The following is an 11,532-nucleotide window of genomic DNA, read 5'->3' as shown; positions in this document are numbered from 1 at the left end:
CCATCCTAGTGGGCCTGATGGGTGGAGCTGAAACTTGTGGTTGAGGGGCCTCCAACCAGGATCCAGGCGGTACGGTTAACACAGTCTGAAGAACCCAGCCGCTGACTAGACGGTCCAAAGAACAGAGGATTGCTTTCAAGCTTCACAGCTAATGTAAATGGTTCTGCAGAGTGTTGGACTTGCATGCTGCCTATTATCCCTTCCTGCTCGCCAATTTATCCAATTTGTAATGGAAATAGATGCGTGTGCCAGTTCCACTCCTTTAGTTTGGAAGCTGAGGATATGTATTCTAGATTTCACAGGTTCACAGTGGGGGAATTTTGCCCCAGGGTGGAATATGCCTAGGAAAAGTGCACCCATATCTAATTTAGAGGACTGAGTTGAGATTTTGAACTTTGGTTTAATTTGAAACTTTTGGGATGATGTGATGAGGTGAATGTGTTTTGTGAAAAAGGACTCTTTTTGAGGCTTCACAACTGAATGTTATGAACTAAATGTGGTCTCTCTAAATGTTTTCTAAGTCCTAACTTCCACCTGTGTAGAAGAAAGGTGAGCAATCAATTCCCAAGCAATTTACTGCCTCTGAGAGTCTGCTATGGGTCAACTTGAAGACTTGATGGCACATAACAACAACAAGAACAATGTGCCTGTGGTTAGAATCCTGCTTGGGAATAGGTTGTCTTAGTTACATCAAAGAGGCAAAAATATGCACACCCATGTTTATTGTGGCTTTGTTCACAATAGCAAAGGGCTGGAAACAACCTAAGTGCCCATTAACAAATGGATGGCTAGAGAAGCTCTGGTATATTCACACAATGGAATACTACGCTGCATTGAAAAACAAGGAACTCATGAAATATTATACAAAATGGGTGACCCTGGAGAACATCATGCTGAGTGAAATATCTCGGTCACAAAAGGACAAATATTGCATAGGGCCACTGTTGTAAAATGGGACTTGCATCGGGGTTGAGGGAAGACTGAGAAAGAGGGAATAAATAATGTATACTGCATTGAAACAGATGAGGGAGATAACTGTTTAGAAGGGATATATGATTAAATATTATTGTCATGACAGGAGGGGAGGGATTGTATAACAATGAAGGAATTTTTGTTTTACTTTTCAAAGAGAAGAGTGAACTGGGGGGGGGGGGGGTGGGCAGGGAGAAAAGTGCAACAATGAATGAACGGAAACCCTAAGTCTCTGTAAACTTTCATTAGAATTAATTCAAAAACAAAGAAAAAAGAGGCAAAATTAGCATAGGTTGTGTTTTAAATCAATCTCTGAGATATAAAAGAAATTAAATGAGTAACTAAGCAGAGAAGAGCTGGACTAAGGCACGTGTCATTGTCTGCAGAGATCTCCAAAGAATCAGCAAGAAGAAACTGAAAAAATGAAAACATTTCTCCAAGTTGACAAAAGGAACCTTGTCCTTAATGCCAGCTCTCTGACCTCAGGTTTATAGCCTCCTATGCAGGGAGCTCTGGTGGCTTAGTGCTAAAGAGCTGTGCTGCCGACCCAAAGGCAGGCAATTTGAACCCACCAGTTTCTCTGAGGGAGAAAGACAGGCAATAGTCTTTGAAAACTTGCTAGAGTGTCAGCTAGGAGCTGGTTCCCACTTAGAACACAACAACTGTAATAGGTTTTAAAGCTACCTAGAGGAGCTCTGGTGGCCTAGTGGCAAGAAGGCACATGGTTCGAGGCCACCAGCTGCTCCACAGGAGAAGAATGGGCAATTTCCTTCCATGCAATTAACTGCCTCTGAAAACCCACTAGGGTCAGCTATGGGTCATTTCCAACTCTGTGGTACACTATAACAACAAAGCCACCTATGCGTGGTATTGTTACAGCAGCACTAGATAACAAACACAGAGCTCTGGTGGCCTAGCAGTAAAGAGTTGCAACTCAATGACACGTGGCTTGATGCCACCCTGTGCTCCACAGAAGAAAGATGAGTAAGCCCCTCCTGTGGGATTTATAGCCTCTGAAAACCTGTTAGAGGGTCAGCTATATGTTGGTTTCAACTCGATGGCGCATAACAACAACAGAAAAGTAAGACACCCTGAAACATGAGGGCTGGTGGTGAGGACTTGTGTCTGGGTATGGGAGGAGACATTAATGCAAGGTTGAGCAGTCTACAGCTGGGACTGGTCCAGCTAGGTACCAGTGCCTGAAAGTCACTCTAATACGATTCTACTAACTTCAGTGCCAAGCTTTCCAGAAGGCACCTTAACTCCACACAGGAAAGGTGACTTTGAGAGATGCTGGGCTTCCACAGGTGCTCCTGGGGTGAGGAAGCTGACTCTAATCTCTGCGGGTATGAACACACAGCCTAGGAAGGAAGTTGCCATTGAGTCGATTCTGATTCATGGCTGCTCCATGGTGTCATGGGAGAATTGTGTTCCATGGTGTTTTCAGTGGCCAATTTCTTTGGAAGGAGATTATCAGGGCTTTCCTCTGAGGCCTCTCTGAGTGAACTTAAATGTACAACCTTTTAGCGGTCAAGCATGTTAAGTGTTCGGACTACCAGGGACTCCACAGCCTGGCTAGCCACTCATTTTGATTCATACATGGCATGGAAAGTTGTCCTAAATAACATAAATGTTCTTTCAGATCCTTGGAGAATGTGCCTCTGAATCAGACTTGATGCTCTGAGAAAGCAAATGGCTTCTGTATGGGATGGCAAGCAGCAAAACACTGCCCCAGGGAAGGATCTGAGGTGAGAATGTGGGAACAATCCCTCTTTATCCCTCTTTTTCATTACCATTGAGTTAGAACCAAGTTGACACTCAGTGCAGGTTTTTAGAGGCTGTAAATCACACAGAAGGAGACTGCCCATCTTTTTCGCTCAGAGCAACTAGTAGATTCAAAGACGAACTTGCCAGTGCGATGGCAACACAACTCCTTACTGGCTACCACCAGAGCTAGGAAACAGTTTCTCCATATACACTGCTGTTGCTCTCCTCCCCCTGCTGGAACTATTACCACCTCTTCTAAGGAGATTGCTAGAGTTTGGAGATTTGGGGTTTGCTGAGGCTAATTTTCTATCAGTCTCTGAACTCTGCTTCCTCTCATCTGCCTCTGGGCCTCATCAAGTTTTCCAGGGACTGAAAAGCACAAGGGAAGGAGCATTCCCTTCACAATGCCCTTAGCAGCTTTCAGAGCACACAGCTTTTCCTACTGCCAAATCCCATACGCAAGCAGGCACTGCGAGAGCAAAGATAACTCTACCACCCACCAGGACTCCATGGGCAAAGTGTCAAACTTTTGAGTCCTCTTCCCTGATCTAATAAATTAGAACAGGCATACTCACCTTGCAGAAAAGAGGAGGCAAGAAAATGAAGTGACATGAGATATATGAAGGGCTGGCATGATGCCCAGCATAGAGAGGGTAACAAATGGTTACTATCATTATTTAAGGGGAAAGGGAGGGAGCCAGACATGGCCCAAATATCCTCTGCTCCTCCCTCCTTTCTGGGCTTCACTCCAGTATGTCCTCTGCTGATCAAGTCCTCTCCTCCTCCAGTCCAGATTTTCCATAATTTTACTTTTTACCACCTGATAATGTATTGTATTATGCCCGCACTAGCTGAAATGTTTGTCCTGTTCATTGCTTATGTCATAATATATGAAAGAGTATTAAGGCTGATAAGTATTTATTGGAAAGAAATGGATGGAGATGGATGGATGGATGGATGGATGGACAAATGAATGTACAACAAAATTAGCATTCTCACTAAGAGCTCCAGTGGCCTAGTAGCAAGAAGCTGCACTGCAATCCTGAAGGCATGTGGTTCGAGGACACCAGCAACTCTTCGGGAGAAGGAGAGGCAATCTCCTTCTAAGTGATTAACTGCCTCTGAAAACTATGGGTCAGTTATGGGTTGGTTCTGACTGTGGTACACAACAACTAACAAACAACAACAACTACAGATTGTCCTCCTACGTCTGACAGTTGCTGGGCAGTGCAGGCTCCTTCAAAGCTTTCCAACACAAATGGCTGTTCTCTATCTCTGCTACCTTGGGGAATACAATTGCTGAGCCTCTCCTGTGCCAGTTTATTATCCTGGTCACTTCTTAGGTGAGAATCTCTCCATTCTACACACAAGGGAATTGCATCTCAGTGAAGCTAAGTGATTTGCTCCCACAGATACAGGAGGAAGGTTCTCTGGAGCTCTAAGCCATCTCTGATTCCTAAGCCCCAAGGTGACCTTCAGCACACAAGGATCGTGCAAACAAGTGCTTAAGTAGCAGTGTTATGTCAAGCCTATGCCAGGGCCGCTTGCAAATCACTCCTACTTTCTCCATATTGGGAGATAAGGCCATGCATGGAATTGCTGCCCAAGGTCAAAGGCACATCTGGAAGCAGAACTCTCCACTCCAGTTCTGGGCTCCCAAACGTTTGCACAAATCATACTGTAGTTGAATCTAAACAATCAAGGGCTGTGCATGGTTGCGGGGTGAAAGGAGGTCAAATAAGACTATGGGGACCTAGTCAGTGTCTTGGGTTCTGACAGCCAACATGGATGAATTCCCATAGAGTAGGGTTTTGTTTGTTTATTCTTTGAGTTTGTTTTGGTTTTGTTGTTGTTGTTATCAGGCACCACAAGCACAGAATAGTGAAAGATGAATTTCCACCCTTGATACCCAAAGCAGGATGAGTTAATACAACTATGGACAACTTTAACCCGGGCAGCACCCTTTGGCAACTAGAAAACCTGGCCCAGAAACGCTCCCAGATCCTCCCACGCTAAGCTCGCCGCTTTTGGGTGCACTCAATCTTCAAGTATGCCAGTAGTGGCCCTAGCCAGATCCCCTTTTCTGACGACCCATATACCTCCGCGTGTGAGTGAAGCCTAGACAGGCATTGCGTCTTCCTGGGCCCAGGATGACAATGGCGGAGCAGTTCGAGCGCAGGAGTTCCAGCGCTTTCGCTTGGGAAGAAGAGGCCAACATTTCTCAAGTGGAAAGTTTGGGAAACCTCCTTAGGCCTCTTGTTTCTGTCAGGGTGCAGTGCAGCCCAACCAGGATCGGGGCCAACGCGACTTTGTAATAAGAGAGGTGTCATACAGATGCCGATTATCTGTCAAAGTGATTACCAAGAACTGTGCAGGGCTAGATTTCGAGAGTCTGTAGCAAAAGCAGTCTTAGAGGAAAAGGGTGCGCCTACCCTGTAGCCATGTATCCGTTTTATCTGTCGCTCCCACACCCTCCACTGTCTAAAGCTGCTCGAGCACACTGCCGCACTACCGTCGAAATGAGACGCTACTCTCCGCTGGGCTCCCTTTCCTGAGTCCTGAGATTTTGAACTCTGGGACCTCCTCCTGCTTGTTGCAAACACACTGCGCACCTCGACTGCAAGTCCCCTCCACTCACCCAGCCCCATGCGACAATCACCGCTGGAATGAACTAAGCAGGAGACACTATGGTTGGCCATGCTCTCCGCAGCACGCCTTCCTGGCTTCAAGGCTGCATAGGACATACCTGGTCCTCGTCTCTGTTGGTCGGCCCCACCTTGAAGAAGCTGACTGCTGACCCTTCTAGATGGTAGATGGAAGGTCACCACCATCGCAGCATGGAAGGAAGAGCGCCATTCCCGCACATGCGTCTCCTTATCACCCTCAGGCAGGCATTCATTGATTCTTGCTTACTACTTGGATCTCGCAGCAGCGCGAATTCTGTGTCCAAGTTATTCCTTTCCGATGGCTGTTTAGTGGCCATCTGTTTCGGTGCGCCCTACCGTTCCAGCTGCTTGTCTTCTTTCCCTTCCCAAAGGGTCCCCTTCCCCTGCTTCGGTTGCTCATTGATTCTTTGGGAGGCAGTGACAGGCTGGGAAGCAGCCAACCCTGTGACCGAAAACGAGATAGTGAGGCTTCTGCGCGCCCTTGTGGCCTCTCCATGCTCGCTGGCCCAGGGGTCGTGACCGGGCCAGGCGGGGCCCAGTCCTTCTGTAGCCCCACCTCCGGCGCCCTGAGCATCAGCCGAGGGGACGGAGAGGGGGGCGGGTCGCTTCTTCGAAGGGGAGTCGGGAAGAAGCTGGGCGGGTGCGTGCGATACCACTGAGCAAGAACTTGGGAGGGCGCACAGGGTTCTGGAGCGACTGGGTGGGTATGTATCTGGGGGGACCGTGTTGTCACGAGGAAGGGAGGCGGGCTCTCGGTTGCGGCGGGAACCTCCAGCCGGTCGCACTCTTGGCGACGGTGGGCCGAGGCCCTATGAAGGGAGGAGGCTGATCTCCAACTTCACGTTAGGCCAGAATGAGGGGGTGCGTCGCTGCCACTAGAGTGTTCGGCAGGGGGCGCTGCTTCGGGCGTTGGGCGGGGGGGGGGGGAGAGGAGGGGGGGCCGTGGCTTGCTGCGCACACTTCCCCCATTATTAAACACTATGTTCAAAAGGCGCCGGGGGACTTCCCGGAGCCACGGAGCCCGCGCCGCCAGCCCGCCCGGCCCACGGAACCCATGGACCTGAGCGCCGCCGCCGCGCTGTGCCTCTGGCTGCTGAGCGCCTGCCGCCCCCGCGACGGGCTGGAGGCGGCCGCCGTGCTGCGAGCGGCGGGGGCAGGGCCGGCCGGGGGTCCCGGGGGCGGCGGCGTGCGAAATCCCGTCCCGGCTACGGATCCGGCCGCCGCCCCGGCCGCCGTGGTGTCGCGGCTCCGCGTTGCGCGCCGCGCAGCCGGCTCTGCCTTCAGGAACGGCTCCGTGGTGCCTCACCAGTTCATGATGTCGCTTTACCGGAGCCTGTCCGGGGGGGCTCCGGCCGAGGCCGCAGCCGCCTCCGCCTCGGGTCACCACAGTCACGCGGACACAATCACCGGCTTCGCAGACCAGGCGACTCAAGGTACCCACGCCTCTCCTGTGCCCGCCCATGCTGTCCCGGGCTGAGGCCGCTGCGGGAACTGTGCCCCCAGCGTCTCTCTTTTAGGGGCCCCGCATACACCAGCCTCAGGTGTTAGAAACTTTAATGAGGCCCATGCAACCGAATCTGCTTCGCCAAGATTGTAGCGCGAACCAGAGTAGCTCATGAGGGCTGGTCGCGGGTTCCTCTGCAGGGTTCTCAAGCCCTGCCTGCCGCGGGTCCCCTAGGGGAGGTAGACAGAGTCTGCGGTACACTAGTTGGGGAAGGGTGCGGACCGGTTTGGGGGCCGAGGCTACGGGGAAGAAAGGAGGGTAGGAGCGCAGACTTTAGGAGTCTGGGGCCTAGAGGGACTGCGCAGTGATGGTGTCCGTGAGGCAGGTTCTTTGCAATTCCCAGGGGCCGTGCAAACCGGGGAAGCCCTTGGGAATTTGAAGCTGAGGCAGGTGTAAGATTAAAGGAAATGGTCTTGGCTGGTGTTTCATCAGGTGTGAAAGGGAATCTTCGCTGGCTGTTTTTTCGGTGGTAGTGGCTTGTATAGTGTGATCCAGTCTTGTGCCCTGCCTGTGTCCGATGCTGCTCCCTTCAACCCTTAGGGCCAGACATCAAGTATCTGGTTTTGTAGAATGGAATACCAGTCCCTCTCAGACCAAGCGTCCCACCTTACTCTGCCCTGACCTCTCCAGAGGTAAGGACGTGGGTGAGGTCCTGTGCTGGTTGCTATGCATCATCTGGATTTTATTAATCTCTATTGAAGTCATAAAAGCAGACAGATAGGGAAATTTTAACTAATTTCAGGCGGAAATTCAAGTAATTTCGGCCTTAATTCTATCCAGCCAGAGACCCAGCATAGAAGGAAGGACGAAAGAAACAGAGGAATGGAGCTGTAAAGTTAAGTGTTGTTGCTCTCAGGCAGCTTCTGTCGGCCAGCCACTGACAGACTGCGCACCTTGTCCTCTAACCCGTTAAAGCCTGCAGAGGTAGTGCAGCAGGGAAATGAGCCACTCCCTCCTGCAAGTAAACGTATGCTTTATTTTGAACGTAAGGAAATCCTAGGTTCCAGTAGCCCTGTAAGTAGATGGGAACGCTCAAGCACTCTTCACCGTCTGCTGGAACTGGTGCTGAGGTTCTAATCTTGGAAGCCCGTAGGAACTCCGGTCCACCAGACCAAGTACTGTAAGGGTGAACTGGAAGTATTGACTCTGAGGCTACAGGAGAGGAGGGGTACGCTTTGATCCTAAACTCCCCTGGGCACCAGCAAGCATTTTCAGGTGAAATTAGGCCTGCCTCTGAGTGAACTTGAGTCAAAACCCCTCCTTTCCTTAGAAAGCTCCCTCCTGCTTGTCTGGGTAGGCTTGCTGAGGCCACCTCTTCTCTGGGAGATTGCAGTCATTGGGAGCTTGAGTCCAGGAGAGGCCTGAGGGTATGGAGGGAAATATGGGAGGAAATGTTCAAACAAGCCCTTGTGCCAGGAGCAGCGGTAGGGAGCACTTGCCCTTCAGGTCCATCTCCATCCACTTGAAATGAGGTTATTTGAGGTCCCAGGACGCCATCAATCTTAAGGAGACCTCAGACAGAGAGGCTGGAGTTAGCAAGCAAATCTTCAGGGGCAGGGGAAGTCCGCATAGCCTCTGAGTTTGGGGCAAAACGAAACCATATGACCCTCTTCAAAGGGAAGTCCTTATCTCCTGTTGGTGGAATTTTAACTTTTTTCCAGTCCCCCTCCCCCTCACACAAAAAGGCCAGGCTGGAAAAAAACCCCCCACGTCAGATAAGTCACAACGGAAGGAAAGAATAAGCTTATAAAGGGATGGATAGGTTCAAGAGATGAGCGCTCATTCGTGAGAGACCCCTGCCCTCGCGGTCCCAAGGCAGGCAGGCATAGGCTGCTGGGACCCCTTCAGACAAAGTTACGTTCCTTTGCAGCCTTTTCCCAGCTGTTGGAGGCCGCGGGGATATGGGGAGGAGCTGAGCGTCGGGTTCCCATTGGGACTAGCAGGGCTCATTTGCTGTGAGACCTTGGACGGAATGTGGCCCCTATCTGGGCCTCAGTGCTCCTTCGAGGTTGGACTGCAGGGCCTCTGCAGCCCTTTACCACTCCAATCTTTTTGGAAGAACAAATGTAGCAGAAGAAAGGGTTTCTCAGAGGACAAGCATTTTCCGTTTTCTTAAAGCCTGGACTAGCCTAAGGAGCTGATCCCATACAGGTCATAGCTAGGAGATTTAGGTAAACAGCCCAACTGGCCTCCCTGGAAATCTGCGCTCTGATCTTGTCTTCTCATACTAGTGGTTCCAGGCAGGCGGCTACTGTCCTGGTCTTAGGCTAGCCCCAAGAGCAGGCGAGGGACAATCAGGAGCCTTTAATGGATAGCTGACCCAGAGCCCCTGACCCCACAGTTGTGGCGAAGGTACGGGTACCCTTTCCCTTGGCCCAGACGCAGGGACCAGCGCAAACTGTTGCAACTTGGTTCTGAATCCGGATGCTTCTTCTGAATCGAAGGCGGTGGCCATTTGCAATTAGAAGGGCTGATGGCCAGGTTTGCAGACTTTTCTCTCACTCATTCTCCTCCTGTCCCTTGCAGACGATTCCGCAGCAGAGACTGGTCAGAGCTTCTTGTTCAATGTGTCGAGCCTCACGGACGCCGATGAAGTGGTGGGCGCTGAGCTGCGCGTGCTGCGACGCCCATCTTTGGAGCCAGGTCCCCTTGGCGCAACTCCGCCGCCGCTGCTGCTGCTGTCCACGTGCCCCGGCGCCGCTCGCGCGCCGCGCCTGCTGCACTCGCGGGCCGCGGAGCGCCTGGACGCCGCGCGCTGGGAGGTGTTCGACGTGACGGACGCCGTGCGGCGCCAGCGCCGGGAGCCGCGTGCTGGCCGGGCCTTCTGCCTCCTGCTACGCGTGGTGGCCGGGCCCGCGCGGAGTCCGCTGGCACCGCGGCTTCTAGGCTTAGGCTCGCGAAGCGGAGGCGGCGCCGCGGTGGAAGATCGCGCGCTGCTCGTCGTTTCCTCCCGCACGCAGAAGAAGGAGAGCCTTTTCCGGGAGATCCGCGCCCAAGCCCGCGTGCTCGGGGCAGCGCTGGCCGCAGAGTCGCCGCCTGACCCGGGACCTGGTCCCGGTGTACTGAAGGTGGTTTCCAGCGGCCGCAGGCGCAGACGGACCACACTGACTGGGGCTCGGGCGGCGCCGGGCAGCGGAGGGGGCGGGGGCCGGGGCCACGGGCGCAGGGGCCGGAGCCGCTGTAGCCGCAAGCCTCTGCACGTGGACTTCAAGGAGCTGGGCTGGGACGACTGGATCATCGCGCCGCTGGACTACGAGGCGTACCACTGCGAAGGCGTTTGCGATTTCCCGCTGCGCTCGCATCTCGAACCCACCAACCACGCCATCATTCAGACGTTGCTCAACTCCATGGCGCCCGATGCGGCGCCGGCCTCCTGCTGCGTGCCCGCTCGCCTCAGCCCCATCAGCATCCTCTACATTGACGCTGCCAACAACGTGGTCTACAAACAGTACGAAGACATGGTGGTGGAGGCATGCGGCTGCAGATAGCTTGCGGACCAGGCAGGGAAGAGAGAACAGCCGTGGCGCCCAGGACTCCTTGCAGAAGAGTAGCTGCGGGCAGGGGAGCTGTCACTGAGCGTGCGTGCACATCGGCTGTGGCCTCGTGTCGCACGGAGGAGGGAGAGCTCACACTCACGCGCACACTCACACCCACATTCACGCGCGCACATTGACCGGGTACAGCTTCCAAAGGCCTCAGAAAGAGATGTCCTGATGCTCCCGAGCGGCACAGCCAAGTGTATTTTGCCAACAGATCACTATTTCTGGGGCGAGGAGAACGCTTGAGTTGATGCTGCAGTAACATGCGCTGTATCAGGTAGACATGGGCTAGAGAATGGGGACTCCAGAGTGGGTGAGGGAAAAGGGACTGGTAAGTCTTGTTTCCCCCTTCAGTTTCTGGCCGCTGGGTGTCGATCCTGTCCCTTCTGGGTGGTGAGTTCCCAGAGGCTGCACCCTGGACTGACTGAAAGCATAGAATACCTTTTGTGAAGGTTTGCATTGCCAGGGTGCCGGTTAGGGGCGTTGGGGGAGCATTTACTCAAGGAAGGAACCTCTTTGAAAGGCCATATTCTTAACTTTTTAAAATTTAACGTGTCCTCCACTCAATTTTGAAAGAAAACATGTGTCTGATAGAATGACTGTGAGCAGCTTCCCGGATCTTAGGGAAGGTTATGACCACTGGGGTTTTTGATCAGTTTCTGTTGAGCATGAACTAGAAAATGGAAAGGAAAAAAACTCTGTATTTTCTCGCCCACTTTTTTGGCGAGTGGAATTATGGAGAGGTTTTAACCTGCTGAGTTTTATCTGAAGTGGAGTGGATGGCTGGGATCTTCAGGTTCAGAAGTTCCAGAGTTGGGTACACAGAAGTGGGGCAGTGTCTGAGGTGGGGGCGGGTAGTGGCTGACAGGAAAGAGGAGAAGGTTAACACTTGTGCTGCAGAGCTGCTGAGAGGTTTTCTGAAGTCATTGGCTCTTCAGGCTGGGGGCATACTGGTGTCAGCCTCCTTGGAAGACTCAGACTTGATAGACTTGCAAAGGCCAAACATAACCCATTATCCTGAAGTTGTTTTCAGCTTGCATTGACTTGTGGGGCAGGGTAGAACTACCCAGTAGGGCAGTAACCT

General features: G+C 52.4%; 1 protein-coding gene across 1 annotated transcript; it reads left to right on the top strand.

Annotated features, from left to right (window-relative positions):
- The first annotated feature begins 6,459 nt into the window (after positions 1 to 6,459).
- Positions 6,460 to 10,397, top strand: GDF7 (growth differentiation factor 7). Its single transcript, XM_006880644.1, has 2 exons — positions 6,460 to 6,838; positions 9,436 to 10,397. Exons 1-2 carry the CDS (start codon positions 6,460 to 6,462, stop codon positions 10,395 to 10,397), a joined length of 1,341 nt encoding a protein of 446 aa, XP_006880706.1.
- The last annotated feature ends 1,135 nt before the right edge of the window (positions 10,398 to 11,532 follow it).

The sequence above is a fragment of the Elephantulus edwardii genome, unplaced genomic scaffold (genome assembly GCF_000299155.1).
Source record: "Elephantulus edwardii isolate Elephantulus edwardi_28Jun2011 unplaced genomic scaffold, EleEdw1.0 scaffold00009, whole genome shotgun sequence".
NCBI lineage: Eukaryota > Metazoa > Chordata > Mammalia > Macroscelidea > Macroscelididae > Elephantulus > Elephantulus edwardii.
Note: the sequence above shows the minus strand (reverse complement) of the source record. Positions and strands in the feature narration are given on the sequence as shown.